At 41.1% G+C, this 17535-nt stretch overlaps 2 protein-coding genes across 2 annotated transcripts in view; one reads left to right on the top strand and one right to left on the bottom strand.

The window, feature by feature from the left end:
- The window catches only part of LOC134415959 (uncharacterized), a 103457-nt gene extending 93458 nt beyond the window's left edge, over positions 1-9999 (top strand). Inside the window, exon 4 of the mRNA XM_063152033.1 lies at positions 9839-9999. Within this exon, the coding sequence (XP_063008103.1) occupies positions 9839-9907 (69 nt within the window). The 3' untranslated portion in view covers positions 9908-9999. The remainder of the gene's footprint in view (positions 1-9838) is intronic.
- On the bottom strand, positions 791-17422 carry SLC4A1AP (solute carrier family 4 member 1 adaptor protein). Its single transcript, XM_063152029.1, has 14 exons — positions 16901-17422; positions 16007-16190; positions 15208-15330; positions 14279-14339; positions 13308-13447; positions 13022-13182; positions 12415-12484; positions 7848-8037; positions 6928-7039; positions 6083-6326; positions 5242-5316; positions 4179-4249; positions 2401-2473; positions 791-1181 (listed from the first exon to the last, which is right to left on the bottom strand). The coding sequence occupies exons 1-14, from the start codon at positions 17420-17422 to the stop codon at positions 1132-1134; spliced, it is 2076 nt and encodes a 691-aa protein (XP_063008099.1). The 3' UTR covers positions 791-1131.
- Between the last annotated feature and the right edge of the window lie 113 nt (positions 17423-17535).

The following is a 17535-nucleotide window of genomic DNA, read 5'->3' as shown; positions in this document are numbered from 1 at the left end:
GTGCAGATGCAGACAAAACCCTGCTGCATATGCTGAAGATTACAGGCAGAAAGATGCTGTTGTGTAGCTTGAGCCTGCTAAGTAAGGATGGTTATCTTCTATGGTTCTCCCTTCACCCCAGTTTCTGAGGTGCCCTCCTGTGATTTGTCCATGAGGATGCAGCCACTGGCTGTGGAAGCACCCCAAAGTATGTGTGTCTCTGATTTGCAAGACTGTCTTTTCTACAGTTTTCCCTGCCCCTGTATGGTTGTGCCTCCAGCTATTTAAACCCTCACACTTCCTGCATGACCTTGCCTTTACCACAGCACAGGCTCTGGGACAATCCTGAGTCACCCAGGGGATTTCTCCAGACAAAGAGTATTTACCAGGCATGCCTTGAACTGCATTAAGATGGCACTTTGCTCATGTTGGGACAGAAAAAGAACAGGTTCCATTATAGGCTTTTCCAGGATATCCTTCCATTTGTGTTTTCTGTTACCCCCTGTGCCAAGCAGTGCCAGTCTCTTCAGTTCTTTGGCATTTTCTGCACCTTTACAACACCTTTCACTCACTATTTCCTGTCCACTCCATACCAAGTATTCCAACAACTGCATGAGGGAGACACAAAAACAATTTTCTTTTCAAAATGAAAGATGTTCTTTTTCCATAAAAAAGGAAAAAAATATGAACCCTCAAGTTTTAGGTTGTGATTAACATGACAGTATTTTCAAACAGCAGCCACAGAAAAAAAAACAGTAGCTTTTTTATTTTAATTGCATAAACCCAATATGAATAAATTTTATCAAGCCTGTAAGTATACAGAGGTGTATTCCTTTAATATTTTTGTCTACTTCTATTTACAAAAGGAAAAATGAGCTTACGGTTTCAAGACAACTTAAAAAATACACAAACAAACAAGGCTGAAAGTGAAACAAGAGGCAGAAGAATGTGTGGGCTTTTACTTTAAAAAAGTATCTGGAAGACAAACAAAGGACACACAGGGAGAGCTAAGAGCCAGAGCAGCTGCTGATGCCCTTGAATTTCAACAGCATCTGGAAATCCAAGTCTCTTATCTGTCACTTAATGTGTAGTGAAAGAGTCTAAAACAGAGCAGTCCTTCAAGCCTCAGAGGAACTCTGGGGCACTGGAAGCTTAGTAGCCGTATTTTTCATTGAGATGAGTCTTGCCATCACCACTTTGACCTAATGGACAAAAAAGGAAGAGGAAGAGTTGCATTATTCCTTTTATCCCACCTAAGAGAAATGTATATCCCTGTATGAAAGAGTCTCTGGGTAGCACCAGCCATACAAGCACAGAGGACAAGAAGTCAGGCTTCATATTGCACTGTATCTTTTGATTTACACTTACAATTCATTTCAATTTTACTAACAGTGTTAAGAGTACATCAGGTATTCCTGATTGTGTGGCTGTTTTGTTTGGGTTTTTTCCTGGAGTCCTCATAATGCCAGCTTAGAAGGAACGTTTGACTATTCATTGTCAGGCAGAGCCAAAAAACAGAGCTTCCTCTTATGGACACAGCTTGCTTAACTATCCCAGATCAGACTTTGGAGTTACTGCTACAGGATTCTGCTCCTGCGGATTCATATGTCAGAGATGTGCAGACATTTCACTGAAGGATGATTCACCAGATTACAGTTTTCTTCAGTGAAATTTATTCTTATTTCTATAACAGCCTAACAAAAATTATTTGCAACAGCCTAACAAAAATTATAGTAATAAATCTATCAAGTGAAGGCCAAGCTTTCAACTTACTCTGAAAACCTCAATGCACAAAAATGATTTTTCTATTTTAGAGGAACTGAACATTCGTTACCCTGTTTAAAAATAACTTCACCTAGCTAAAAACACCCTGGAACTAAATATAAAAAAATTATTCAAATTTAACATGTGTTGGATGAGTGCATCAATTATTCAGTGCCTTCACCAAAGCATTATCAATACTTTTCTCCAAAAGACCTGACCCAGTGTTTGTATTCCAATGATTTTTTAAAAAAAATGCAAAGAAGCATTTTTGGATTTCACAGACTTCTGTGAAAACTGAGAATTCTGACATTGCTGGAGCATTTATCCCTAGGGAAGGTTTGAGCTAATCTTTCAACTAGGTTATCATACCACCAAGTGTGAATGCAGTTAGCTCTCTCAGGTGTTACAAAACTGAAAAACAGCCTTCAGGTGTGTCTCTCCATTGCCATGAGGCTACTACAGATATGGTCTGTACCCCACTGCAAGACTTGCATGGCCACACAACAAACATGGGGCATAGCATGCCACAAAACAACAGGTTCTGGGTGAAGTATTCCCGGATTAGCTTTTTTCCAAGGACTCAAAATGACATCCTGATGATTTATTAGAAAGATTCCTAAGTTATGAGGCTAAAACCAGTAAGGAAATGGTTGATACCTGCAGGAGGAATCCATACGCAGTAGTCTGGGTCATCATCTGGGTACTGTGAGGAAAAAAAAGGTTGTTGGACCTGCAAAGAGAGGAAAGATTTTTTAAGGTGCTGTATCCCTCCACTAGTGTGTCACAACCACTAAATCCCTCACTAATTCAGAGACAAATAATCAGAGGTGAGGGTTATTTCCACAAGAGTCAGGGATGAAAACAGTAATAGAGAAGAAAATCAAACCCTTAAATAGATCCAGCTCATTTCCATTAGAGTCACAGACTAATAAAAATGCTGTTTAGGGGAGACCTCTGGAGGTCATCCAGTCCAATTTCCCCCTCGAAACAGAACCTGTCCACTTCTGGACAGTTTAAGCCTAATGTTTGGTGATGTCATTTGACATAGGATGTCTTTATGCAGGGAAAAGCTTGAGAGTAGGATATTCAATAGGTGCTTTACTGATTTCAATGCACAACACCACTGAAAACTTTGGGTTTCAGGTGATTTTCAAACTGGAGCTTATAAAAGCTCAGGTGTTATATAAGAGTAACTTAGTTTTCAAAAAGAAAAGAATGCTCATTGTTTTCAGGTCTCACTGGCATCTTGAAATGTTAAAGCAAACCACAAAAGGTCACTTGCAATGCAGTTGTTGACACAGCAGTCTCTTTTTGTACTCAGATTTTTAGTTTTTGCCACATCAGCATCATTTTCTCAACAACTTCTGTTTCCAACAACTGCAGGTAAAAAAAATCATACAACTGTAGAGTGCAAGACTTAAGAGCTCAAAATAATGCCAAATTACTCAGCACTGATTAGCATTACTCTGTACCATCATTTCAGTCTAAAGTTATGAGCTGAAACAAATTTTCATTCCCTCAATAACTTTCCTTCCCCAAAATAACATCTAAACCAGAAGACTAATGTTTTCCAAAACATTAGACTGCAGAGCTGTACAGCTTTTAAATATGGCTTGTGAACAATCACTTGAAAATTGTTTTTCCAGTTTTACATGATTCAAAGTTACTGAAATATTACAAAAAAACCCCCCAAAAAACCCCAACTGACTTCTGGTTGATGCTTTCCATGCAAGATCTGAGCCCCAAGGCAGAGACAACATGTGGAAAAAGTGATTTGTGATGGGAGAAAGAATACACCTAAGCCATCTGGCATTTGGAGAATGCTCAGTGTTACAGCAAACTCTCTGCTGATGAGAGGTGCTGACTTGACTGCCTCAGCATGAAAAACTGCCTTGTCCTCCCATATCCATAACAGTGGTAAAACTTGGGCTTCACCTGTATAAATAAACTCTTGACTTCTTCAGCATCTTTAGCAAGGCCAGCAACAAAAGGCAGTTCTGAGGACAGTGTCTACCCAATCCTGGGTCCTTGGCCAGGACTAACAAAGCAGCAGTCAGCACACACAGGATGCAGGGATCTGAGCTTCAGTAAGTGCTGCAGGGCTAAAATTAGATGGTCCCCACAAAGAAACTGTCCCAGTGGTCAGAACTCATGGTCCACCAAGTACAGTCACCAAGTCAGCAGAAGGGTGTGGGATGCCCTCTGAAGGGAAGAGCCTCACAATAATCATTAGGCTGACAGAGAAGATCCTTCCCAGCTTCAGGAAGGCAACAATTGACTGAGTCCCAAAATGTGCAAAACTTCCATACTTTACATTTTAATACAAAGCAGTGCTATCACCAAGTTAGACTCCATCAACTTGTTACAATTTCACTAAAAAAGAGCTTAGGAATGACTTCCTCTTAAGCTGCAGGAGTCATGGTATTGTAACTGACCTTGCTTGAGCTATTGATTTTCTTAACTTTCTCAGATGACTCTTCAGGTTCCTTATTTACTACCTTGGGTGCTGGAAAGAAAGCAGAATTGTTTTATGACACAGCACAAATGACCAATTCTATGATATAAACTTATAGGAAGTTCACATAAAAATTAATACATCCGTAAGGAAAACCAAGATATCTCACTGCACCTCAATTACTTGAGAATAATACAGCTGAACATCTTATTGTTTTTCCTAGATTTAATTTAGGTTAAATACACTGTGAGTCATGCAACTGAATGCAGTTTAGCAAGATCCCCTCTTAGTGATTCTGTGATATTAACTTTAGTTAATGGCAGATGTTTATTTTCTAAAAGACACTACCTGTAAAGACTGCAGTGATTGATACAGAAAGAGAGGAGCAGGAAATGTGCAGGACCAATTTGCTTTTTAAAAAAACAAACACCAAACTTTACAGTTGATGGGTGAAAAGAATTCTTTGGTTTTCTGCCACTTAGTATTTGAAATACTGATATTCTGATGGCTCTCTATGGGTAAGATGATGAGGACAGATTCTAAAGAGTCTGAGTTACAAAATAAATAGAAAGGTCATAAAAATCTCCTCCATGTACACCCAACATTCTTCATTTTCAAGATCTGATTTTTTGTGCATACAGGCAGAGGCATCATCTAGGTCATCAGAAGATTATTACTTAATGTTATGTAGCATTTGTCACTTTATAAAATAAAGTTTTGTCTTTCTGTAGTGTTAAGAGCTAGTGCAAAAGAATAACAAAGGAAAAAGCATCATCACAGTCTCCTAAATTAATTATCCTTCTCATGCTGATTTTTTGGAACAAAAAAACGCTAAACAATTAATGACTATGAAAAGCAAGGACAGCTGTAACATAGTGGAAGTGCCCAGCCTTTACCACACCCTTACCACTTCCCAAGCAAAACACAAACTTTCTTTAGGCTCTAGATTAGGCCTAGTTTCCTTTGACCCACATAAGATACTAAGTACTTCAGTCAGTTTCTAAACCCACAAGCTATTACAAAATAGTCTGTGTACTGTTCACCTTGGGATTTCTCTTGTGAGGGTCCCATCTGAGATTCATTCCTCAGTACCTTTGGCTCAGGAAGAGAATCAAACCCTGTAAAACACGAAAGGAAGAGCTTAGTGGCCCTGCAGTAACTCTGATGAGCAGAGTGCATCCCTGAGACCAAGCACAAAAGAGAACTCTTTGCTACATTTGTCTCAGGAAGAACTCCTTCAAAAATCTTCCAAATTATTTCATCCACCAAGTCCACTGCAATACAATAAAGAAAATTCTGTGATCTGTTAAAACACTCTTCTGCAGCAACATGTCCAGCATTAAGCCAAAAAGCCAGAACTAGCTTTCTGTTATCAAACATACTGTTCACTGAGAAACACCATTACTGAGTTTTCAAATGCATCAGGCTGATACGGGAAAGGAGAGATTGGAGATACCTCAAAGGTACTTTTCCATTACCACTTTAGAAATTGTTTTTCCTCCTTACAAATGGATCTGAAGTTTTGCACAGACATTTGTTTTCTTATTATGACACTTTTACTGCCAAAAAACCATTGCAGTTGTTTTTATTTGGACAATCAATTTAATGGAAACAGGGCTTATCAAAGCAGGACTTCCTTACATCCAGGAGATTTGCTCTATTTCACCAAAAAGCATGAAAAATTGACTGCCAAGCAGAGATTCACCTAGAACCATGTGAAACTGAGCTGCTGCCACAAGGACTCTGGACTCATGGCAAACAAACCTATGGAAAATAAATAGGCTGGAGAACCTGTGACTTGAACATTTGATTCACATAGCTCTCAAAAGTTCAGCAGTAACAGACTCATCTTTACTACTAGAAAAAACAGAAACAATGGTTTACCATCCTGAAGGGATTCTAGATTTTTGTTATTGCAAGGGGAGCCATCAGGAGCATGAGTTTCATTCCCTGTTTCTTTCTCTTTAGTCATCTTCATTTCCAGGTCTGACACTCTGCTGTTTACTGCATCTGTTTCTTGCTGCTCTTCCATTTCTTCTTCCTCCTCCTCCTCCTCCTCCTCCTCTGGTCCATCATCTTTTGTTTTTAACAAGCTTTCAGGGATGTCTGGACGCTTAACAGGCAACTTCTGTAAGACACAGACTTGGGCATCAGTGCCAAGACAGAGGCAGATGTCACAGACATTCATTACAGGAGCAAGCACACACAGCTGGTAAGGAAACACTCTCAGGATGACAAATAGTTTGGGTTGAAGGAAAAGTTATTAGTAGAGATGGAAGATGAAAAAACATGTCCAGTCCATAAATAAAGAGTGCAGTCTTTTCATAAGAGGGACACTGGAAACTGCATCAATCATGGATATGATCTATGAAGATATGATCTATGATCGGCATCTATGAAGATGCAGAAAAACGAGAAAAGGACTGGCTGCTGAGGCAGGGCACTGCTTCAGCCTCATGTCCCCAGACTGCCTCTCTTGGCCCATTGCCTTTTGACCACAGCTGTGCCCCAGGAAACTGCTGTGCAAAGACATGGAATGGCAACTGCTGGCAGCAAACAACATCCAAGAGCCCCTGCTCATTGTGCATGCAGCTTCCACTGCCACAGGCTGCACCTCCATGCTGTTTCCATGCACGTTAGGAGACACAGCTGCCACCTACAGCCCCCACAGCCTGAGAAGGTGGCCCACAAACAGCCACTGACCTGCAACACCTACAAGTCCAACTTACCCCCAGGCTTCCAGTTTTCAGTTTGAATTTGCTTCCCCCTTTCATTGCACCAAAGAGAGGCAGGTTCATCTTTTTAGGCTTGTTCTCTGCATTCAGACTGTAACTCCCACTCCTAATAAAAATTAGACACAAAGGGAAACAAAGTATCAAACAAATCTTATATATACAAATGCAAAAAACAAAAAGGTCTGCCTATGAGAAGTGAATATATAAAAATCCATTTATTTCTCTCTCACTTGCAGCACCCAAGGAGGACGCTGCAGGAGATGACTCCTCCATCCTACATATATGTTGTAGGATTCAGACACATGCCATAAAGGAAGCAAAAAATAAATGAACAAGGGAAAATCCTTCTGTATCACATATACTCCCTTAAATTCAACTGCATACATACACACATATTTATATATAAAAACCTACTTGGAGGCCAAACCTTAATTTAAATGAGTTAGGTAATTAACCTCTAATCAAGCTGCCACTAGTGAATGAACCCAGCACACACCATTTCCAACAGCAGTGGTGCTGCTAGGCAGTAGCTGAACAGCCACTACATTTGACTTCCAAATACATTTCACAGAGTGAAAGTGGGTTTCATGTTGTACAAAGTATCTGTAAAATTCATCAGTTCCTTTTGGATGCACATGGGAAAAAAGTTAAAGAAGCTAACAGTCTGCTTCCAGTCCCTTACCCCTGTCATCCTGCCAGCCTGGGCTGGTCTCACTCCAGTGCTGTGCATTTCCCTCAGCCACAGATGCTGCAGTAGCCCAGAGGCACAGCAGCTCCTCAAGAGCTGAGCCAGGTAGTTTGGAAGGCTGCCCTGCTTTTGTAATTGGAAAGCTGCCTATTTACTGGGCTTACACAACTGCCCATGGATAAGAATAAAGGGAAAAGTAATTGTTTATGTTTTCACCAAGACTTACTGGGGCTTCAGCTCAGGCAGTTCTGTAGGCTTGACAAGCTTTATCAACCCTTTCAGTCTCTGCTGCTCTTTCTTCAGCTCAAAGGACCGCAGGTGAAGCTTCTTGCGTGCCACGCTGTCCAGTGTGCATCCTGATTTCATTTCAGTCATGAACTCATCCAGAGAATCCTGAGCTGCTGGATGGGACTGGACTAGGCAGGATAAGGGGAAGATATATAATGTTATGCAGGGAATATAACTGTAATCATCAGGTCCTGCCTTTAGAGAATAAGGTACATAGGAACAACTATCCTCTCTGTGAGTTCCTGCTGAATTGTGAAATAATGGAGAGGCCTGGAGAGATGAAAGCATTTCTCCTAACAAAAGCCTGAAAGTAAACTTTAATTCACTTTCCTAAAAAAAGCCTCTCTTAAAACTGAATGTTTCTTTGTGAGTGCTATTCCTGGTTGTTCATCTCACTTCTATATCTGCTCTCCCTAAAAAAGCGGCTTAGGGATATTTTTGTAGTCACAAACTAAACTAATCCCAGCCACATGAAAACCTACACCACTGCATAGGGAATCAGATTTTGATGTTCCTGGGATGTTTATGTCATAACATTTGTAAAGTTCAAAATCAATCAATGCTGCCTTGTACTCCTGAAAGACTGCATACAAACCAAATTTCATGCATTATGCCAATCACACAGAATGTACCTTTATTTTGACTAGATTTTCTGCAAGAAAACTGCTTTCAACTTGAAAAGAGTAATGACAGTCTTTTTACTCCACCTAATTTCAAAATATTAACAATTGTTATGCATACTTGACTAATTAAAATAAAACTCAGGAGGTAAAACTAAATCTCTAATGACTAAGAAAACGAAATATTCTTCTAATACCTGGATTTAAAATAACCAAACAAAAAGATCCAGAAATGCCTTTTTGTGGCTTGAACAGTATTTCAGAAGTTGTTATATGGTATTCAAAAATAACCTGGAGGCAAAGAAAGAAAAATGTTCTTGCCAGAATTTTAACAAGTCTTTTACAGATAGTTTTCTGCCTTTTAATGTTCAATGAAAAGTGGCAAATCCAATATGTATTTTCTGCCTTATAAGTGTTTTTGTATATATGCACAAGCGTAATTATTTGATCAATGAGCTATTTTCAGTTCAGCTTGAGCTAATTAAGTAGCACTTGAAATTTTAAATGCATAAAAATAAAACAGACTAAGTTATTCTAAAGAGTACATATTTGAGCAGTTTTACAAGACTTAAATAATTAGAGGAAAGTCTAATAGGACTCATGCTTACAAATGGACTCAACTGAAAAGGATATTTCTGATGTAAAACAAAACAGTTTACCATTTGAAAATACATGTAACTGTTCAAAATATACAGAATTAATAGGCTTCAAAAGATAAGAAACAGTTGTAGCATCCACCTCCATGCAAGCATAAATGATGACAAAACATGTCATAAAAGAAATTCTTATAGAAATACTTTCTTTTCATCACAACTATTTATATGAACCAAGATAAAAACCAACAATGAGAAGGTATTGTTAACAATGTCTAAACCTCCTTGCAGGCAGGAGCTGAGCAGAATGATAATTTCATTTAAACATCAAATTACAAAGATGTGGTTTAGTGAGTAGTCACATTCCTCAGAACAATTAAAGCTCCACAATTAAATCCAGAGCTCACTGCTGTACTGCACAGTGGTGCAAGTGCTTCAGTCAGAGTTTGATGCTCAGGGAGTTGGATGGATCACCCCTTCTTACAAATTGGATTCTCTGCTCAATTCCACCAACAGGGCCTAATACCAGCCAGCTCAGCTTGCAGAGTTACAGTAAGCATTCCTTAGCTGTTGCTGCAGTTTTCTACACTATTGAATTAAAATCTGACATTACTAGGAGGTGAATCAATCATGTCTATTATACTTTATATCCTAGTGACAAAAAGCTACTGGGCTATTTACTGCACCATCAACTTATTGATATTTTTCCTGAACAGGCAACCAAAGATGAGACTGAAGAGCTCCACATATTTGATCTGCATTCAGCAGCATCAGTGAATGAGTGATACCAAGTCAGTGCACCAGTAATTAGTTCTGAAGAACCCCAGGGAACAATCTGTGAACTTCTACTGAGGCTTTTTTAGACAACTACTTAATTTCTCCAAGTGCTGGGTAAGAGGTGTAGCAATTTAGCTACACTGGTGTCTCTACACTCTTGTCTTTAGGCTTCAAATAAGCATTTAGAGCAAACAAAAGTGCATTGAGGTTTCAGAACTGGAGGTAATGCAGGAGTTTTGCAGGACAGATCATGACAGTGCTACAAATGTTCCATGGTCAGCAACACTGCTCCTGGCTTTCTCAGCATCTGTGATTAACCTAAAGCATTCAAATAAGAGAAAGCCAAAGGATCTAGAAAACACCCTAACAAACCAGCTGACTGATGCAATATTTGCTATGCTTGTTTTACCCTGGCCTATTCTAGGAATTCTGGGAATTCCCATCCAATACTGAATGATTCTGTGCTTCAGGAAGTGCCAAGACTGCACTTTTTTCCAAGGCTTTAAACTATCTATGTAACCACCTGCAACTTACAAAAACATGTGTATTGGGATTGCATGGCCAGGTTTTGGTAGGAAAGGGGCCTACAGCATTATATGGTGTTAGCAGAAGTATAAAAATGAGCTGACTCTTCCTTCACCCAGTCCCTACTACACTCTAATACAACAGTCTTGTTGAGAAACAGTATCAGTAGAAACAAAGGAATCAGAAGAGATGAAAGCTTGGAATTGCACCCCTCAGACAATCTAAGCATTAGCTTATTTTGCTGGTCAATTGCTAATTACTTATCAAAAGTATAAGGCTGAAAACAATTCCTTCAAACACACAGAACATCAGTTTGTATGCTTGGTGGAATGGTACTACTTTTTGAGCAGGGATCTGGTATAATCAATCACCAACAAAGATGAGTTTTGGTGCAGAGCTGAATAACTAGAAAGAAACACAGTCACGTACTTAACAGAAGATAGCCCAGCTGCCACACTGCTGCAAGGCTTCTTGGAGAGAAACTTCTGACAGACTCATGGTGCAGCCTTTGTTAATGGCAACTCTGCCAGTAAGGCTTCCGTGTTAACAACCAGCCTAAACACATTTCCTTCCTGCCTTCCTTTTACTCCATGAGACTTCATCAGTCACAGAAAGCAAAACGCAGCCATTGGGACAGTTTTTAAACATAACTCACTAACAGATCCCATCACTGGTCTGGAAAGGCTCTGCCTTCAGAAACAAAGGCATAATCCTAGAGCCTGAATGGCACTCCCTGTACTGGCATGTTCACTGAATGCATGGGTTACGTGTCAACTGCTTTGTCACCACATTTTTGCTTCCAACCTTTCCATTGTACAGCATGTTTATAACAAGAGAAGTGAAATAAAATTTACCTTTTCTGTGAGTTCTTTCCTCCTCCCTTATAAATGTTTTTTAAGGGAGTGGAAAAAACAGTGTTCCTCAAATTGGGTCCCTTTCAGCAATATGGACAGATAAACAATAATAATATTCACCCTTTCAGAACTCCAGGAGCTTGCACACTTGCCACCTTACTCGAACTTAGATGCTGCTTGCTTTGGAAAAAGCTTCATTCATTAGCAAGTGACTACAAACAGAGTACATAAACTATTGGATGAAGACTGTAAGAATTCTCTCAAGATAACTCAGTGACCTGCAAACATAGAATCACAGAATCACAGAATTTTCAAGACTGGAAGAGACCTATAAGATCATCTAGTCCAGCCGATGTTCTAACTGTTCAACTAGATCATGGCAGCAAGTGCCACATCCAGTCTTTTTTTGAATTCTTCAAGGGATGATGCCTCCACCACCTCACTGGGTAAATGATTCCAGTTTCTGACCACTCTTTCTGTGAAGTATTTCCTTCTTACTTCTAACTTACATCTAGCTTGACGCTGCTTGAGACTGTGTCCTCTTGTTCTATCCGTTGTCGCCCGGAGAAAGAGGCCAACCCCCAGCTCACTACAGCCACCCTTCAGGAAGTTGTAGAGAGTGATGAGGTCGCCCCTGAGTCTCCTTTTCTCCAGGCTGAACAACCCCAGCTCCCTCAGTCGCTCTTCATATGGCTTGTGCTCCAAGCCCCTTATTAGTTTCGTTGCTCTCCTCTGGACACGCTCAAGTAACTCGACGTCCCTCCTGAAGTGAGGGGCCCAGAACTGGATGCAATACTCCAGGTGAGGCCTCACCAGTGCCGAGTACAGGGGAAGAATGACCTCTCTGTTCCTGCTGGCCACTCCATTTCTGATACTGGCCAGGATGGCATTGGCCCTCTTGGCTACCTGGGCACACTGCTGGCTCATATTCAATCGACTGTCAACCAGCACCCCCAGGTCCCTTTCCACCTGGGCACTATCCAGCCACTCCATCCCCAGCTTGTATCGGTACAGGGGATTAAACCTTCCTATCCCTTTGTGAAAAGTGGACACTGAAAAAAACCCCCAAATCTCTAAGCTAATTTTGTATTATTCTTTATGGAAAGCACTATGATCAAATAAACTTCATGCCTTACCTTTCCCTGAAACCTTCAGCTTCTCTGTTATCTCAGAAAGCTCATTTTCTGCTTCTTTTAGCTTTGTGACCTGTGAGAGAACAACATGCTTAGAAGACTTTACCTTGTTAAAATCTCATTTTAAAAGTTACTCAAGTATCCTATCACATTACACTTTGCTACTTCTGAGCTTTGACCAGGACTTCTTGGGCTGAAAAAAATTAGAAGTCTATATTCTTCCTAAACAACTTAGTCATTTTTTGACATGGAAAATTATTTAAACCATTTCTGAAACATGACAGTACACATAATTCTTCTGCAGCAGTGTTGTACCACCACTGAGCCCTCCAACCCTTCCTATCCCTCACAACCTACTGTCTTTGTAGTATTTATTGTTTGTCATATGCCTCTCAATCCAGGATTCTTATTCTTTGAAAGAGACTGAGATATTTCTTTGGGATGTGTCCTGTGGACTTAAAAGCTTGGAATTATTCTCCCGTTATTTAGAACTAATTTAAAAGTATCCTGACCTGGCATTTCCTTCATCCACTGCCATGATCTACTAAAATTTCTTCTTAGTCATAATATAATACAGGCATGAGAGACATGTCTTAACAATTGTTCTTACCAGGGAGTCATAAGTCTCTGGTTTTTCTTCTATTTTACCAGCTTTCTTCATTCTGTTCAGTCGTTTCTTTTCCACAGCACCAGTTCGATCGAGGAAGGTGTCATCATCACTGTCATAGAAATCCTCATCTTCCCAGTTCTTTGATTTCCTTTTTCGGGACACTGAGAAAGCCACAGGAGAAGGCAAGAAACAAAATGACTTGCATTTCACTCAGCAATAAAGCAAATTCAAGATAGCAAACTCAAATCCCTAATTTAGAGTATTTAGAATGATCACAGTTATTCACCTGCTTCTTGCCTCAGTACTCCTCGAGCATCCAGCAGCCTGCAAGCTTCCAGTGCACACTGCATCATTGCTTCCTTCTTTTTTCCTGAATGGAGAACCTCTGCCACCAGCTGCTTCCCTGATGCATCATCCACAGGCAACCTGTTCAGTTTGAAGGATCAGAGAACAGCTCAGATACAAACAGCTTTTCAGGAATGCTACTCAGATATATTACAATGGCATTGCCATTTAATTTTAATCTTTTTTTGTGTTAAATTTTTCCAGTTTTCATTTCATACAGAACCAGTCAAAACACAAGGATGATTTCCTAATCATGCAAGTCAATTTCTATTTCACTGGTCCAAACAATAATTTTCCCTCTATTCCATTAGAAATATAGGAAGTTAAAAGGTTAAATGTCAATCCCTGATCATTTTAAGTACAGGTATCTTGTATCCATACAACATGAGTAACAAATAGTTTCCACGGTGAAGCAAAGGATTTTTAAACAGTAGAATCATTACTATGTTGAGACTTGCTGACTTAGTTTCCATCTCACCTTCTTCTGTCTTACAAAAGAATTACATTAGTGTCCTCTAGCACGAAGCCCTCAAAAACTGCCCTATACCATACAGGAACTGAAATCGGGCACACAGTAGAATTAAGTTTGGGGTTTTTTTTCATCTTTCTCATTAGGAATTGAAAGAGATTGTTTTTCTTCTCTTATATTTCTATTTCATATACTGCTCAAAACAAAGGGAGTGAAAGAACTTAGACTCTTGCTTTCTCAGTTTTCATCCCCTAGGAAAACCAAATCCTGTCAGAAGAAAAAAAAGCGCACAGACACTGAACTGGCACTGATCCCTGAACTTATCAGGGCTTAAGTCTAAATTCAGCTGGCTTCCTTGCCACAACAAGTAATTCCTTCAGCTTCTGTTTGCAAATTCAAAAACAGTCAACTTCTATGCACCAAAGGAATGGAGATGTACATACTTGATCCTGCATAGCCAGCTGTTGTGCCCACGATCATCATACTCATATTCTAACTCTTCTCCTAGAAAAAAAAAGAAAATTGATGTAGTAACCAAGATTGAAGTAAGCAGGAATAATCTTCACAGCAGAGAAGAATGTCATGGGACATTCTTTTAAATAAAAGGGATAACAAGCTCTTGTTACTTACCATGATTTTGATTTACTTATGCTGATTTGGGTTTTTTTTTCAAAATCAAGGCTTTTTCAGACTAAAAAGTCTCTAAGTAGCCTGTTTAGGAACATGTAATTCAAATAAAAAACCCAATCTTGTCTCTGCCTGTATTAAAGTAAATGACGCTGAAGCAACAACAGTTTGTAATCTGAATTCACAGATACTGTTTGTCTTGAAGGTTGCTTTGTCACTTCAACAAGTAAGTGAATATTAAGTTTCACTAGCAATCACTGAAACTTTAGGCCACTTAATTGTTGTCTTTTGTCTTTTTTAGATTTTCCCATTTTCCAGTTATACACAATTACAGCCATCTCCAAAGCAAACAGTCTGGAAATGGAGAAGTTTTGATTTTTCTGCATAACTTCAAAGCAGGGGTGAAGCCTGAGTGTCACTCCAGAGGACACAAGCTGAAGAATACTCTGTCACTCCAGAGGACATAAGCTGAAGAATACTCCAGAATACAAGCTGCTCACTGCAGCTTAGGAATTAGTAACTAAGACTCAGATATACAACAGCGACCCAAGTTTTAAAGAAAAAAACCCAAAACAAACCACCACAAACCCCCACCAAAACCTAATGAAACAAAAAATGTTACCCACAGTGTAACAGAAAAGTTTTGCTCCCACATGACACCTTAAATCCTCCTGAAACATAAACAACAAAGTAAAACTTTGCTAAGTAAAAAAACCACATTTAATAAAAAAAAAGAAATAATTACCTTCTCTATCAAAAAAGCCCTGCAAGGCCTTCCTAGGGTCTTTCATATAAAAGGCATCTTGAACATCCTGAAAATCAACAGCAATAGGGTTTTCTTCAACCTCATCCTCCTCAGCATCCTCACCTGGACAACATACAAAGTCAAAAAAACCCCATGAAACATGAGAAAGAGAACACCAGCCTATTTCAACTTTCATTAGTTTGAAAGAAGTAGCAGCCGTGCCATAAAATTACTTCCCTTAACTTCATAATTCTTGTACCCAATTCAAAAAATTAGTTTTTTCACTGTTATTCCAAAACATGATTCAGTTTTGCAGATCAACATCAGTTTCAGTACTTTCAAAGGTTTACGAGCTTATACATTTTCACTCAAAAAAACCCAACTCACTTTGTTGCAAAAAGTTCATTAATTATAATTTACCTAGCTCTAATATGTGGGCTTCCTGTTTAAATGTAAAGATAGCTATACTGCATTTAAGTCTCAAGCAGTTAAATTTCACCCCTTGGGCAAAAGTGTGGATATCATCACAGGAGCAAACCAAAGAGCATTAATTAAACTCTAAGTTTCATGGACTTTTATAGGTATAGATAAATTACCTCCTCCTGTTTAAAAGAAGCTCACTGGATATTAGTTTGTCACTTACCCTTCTTTCTAACAGAGAAAGGATTAATTTGTACTCAAAAACCTTGACTGGATTGTGACTCTTGGCAGCCCGTTGGAATATTAACCCTAATATTCAGTGAAAACAAGCTTACAGACCTTCTAATACATATCAGCCAATGGATACATCATCACTTACCCATTCCCCACGAGCAGCTCAGGTCACTATTCTGACTCCTTTCATTTCTCTGCTCTTTCTCATCCTCCTCATCAGAGTCCTCTCCCAACATTGTCTTTTCTAATTTTGCTTGCTGCTGCTTGCGTAGTGCCTTCAGTTCAGTCACAGTTAGTTCTGACTCAGACTCCTGGTCCTCTTTGGGTCCCTAAGTCAAAACAGAAAATCAGCAGAAGTGTTTTTAACTAAACCCAAACACGTATTTCCAGCACACATGCAGGTTACATATAATAACAGAAGCACATCATTACACTGCTCTTCAAAAAGTGGAATTATTTGGCCATTAGTTATGGTTTGCATTCCAAAATATATTCATTTTAATGGCATTTTCAAAGGAAAGACAGGGAGAAATAAGTATTATTGTGTACCTGCAGTGAGATCCAGCTCACATATAACTGTAATTAAAAGGCTAAAGGCAAAAATTCACATCAGAGCTACAGGGGTGAATCTGAGGAATGACAGCTTCTGAAGTGTGTGTACAACATGTGATGTGCTTTCCAAGTGCCTATTAATAAAACACTCCCCCTTTTCCCAAAGAAATATTAGTTCTTTAATCACTGAGGCATCATACTGTCAGAAAGACCTTCCTAATACATCACACTGTTGGAGAGAAATTCCTTTTGCGCTAACAGCACATCAGCAGAGACCCGCAGCCCCACAGCTCACTGCAGAGCCGGCAGCAGACACCCCCAGCTTGTCTCGCAGTCACACAACCACGGCAGCGCTGGGCTGCTTCCATTCCGCCCCACGCCTCAGGCCGTCACCCTACGGAGCCGGGGAAACTCCCGAGCCTGACCCGGGCCAGCCTTTAGCACCCGCACACGCTCCGGATCCGCCCGAGCCTGACCCCCGACCCACCTGCAGGAGGAAGAGGCGGGAGCTGCCGCCGAAGCGCAGCCCGTGGCCCACCCGCACCCGGCAGTAGGTGCGGGGCGGCAGCCGCGCCTTGTTGAGGAAGGTGCCGTGGGTGCTGCCCAGGTCGTACACGTAGAATCCGGCGGCATCGGCGCCGCTGGGCTCCTCGGGGGAGCAGCCGCGGTACTGCAGCACGGCGTGGTGCCGCGACACCGACGGGTGCTCCAGGGACACGGCGCAGCCGGGCAGCCGCCCCACCAAGAACCAGCTGCTGTCCTCCAGCCGCACCGAGCCCAGCAGCACGCCGCCCTTCAGCACCTCCAGCGCGTACCCGGAGCCGGCGGGCGGCCGGCTGCCCCACGGCGGCTCCTCGTAGCGCGGCGCGGGCGGCGCGGCGGCGGCGGGGCGGGGGGCTGCCGGCGGGCTCGGCCCCGGCTCTCCGGGCCCGGGGGCGGCGGGCAGCGGGCGGCTCGGGCGCTTGAAGGCGGCGGGCTCGGCGGGCTCGGCCTCCATTGCCTCTGCCATCTTCCCGCGTCCGTCCCCAAACGGAGTCCTCCGGGAACGAGCGCCGCGGCGCTGCAGTGCCGAGGGCAGGGCGCAGATCCCGGGGTCGCTCCGCTGTCGCCCAGCGCGGCCCG

The sequence above is a fragment of the Melospiza melodia genome, chromosome 3, assembly GCF_035770615.1.
Source record: "Melospiza melodia melodia isolate bMelMel2 chromosome 3, bMelMel2.pri, whole genome shotgun sequence".
Lineage (NCBI taxonomy): Eukaryota > Metazoa > Chordata > Aves > Passeriformes > Passerellidae > Melospiza > Melospiza melodia.
This window is presented reverse-complemented; position numbering and strand designations above follow the sequence as displayed.

Coding starts and splice junctions, on each gene's coding strand:
- SLC4A1AP (XM_063152029.1), bottom strand. CDS start 17,422: ATGGCAGAGGCAATGGAGGCCGAGCCCGCCGAGCCCGCCGCCTTCAAG. Junction 13,448..14,278: donor AGCTGGCTATGCAGGATCAA/GTATGTACATCT, acceptor CAAACTGAACAG/GTTGCCTGTGGATGATGCAT. Junction 13,183..13,307: donor AGTACTGAGGCAAGAAGCAG/GTGAATAACTGT, acceptor TGGCTTTCTCAG/TGTCCCGAAAAAGGAAATCA.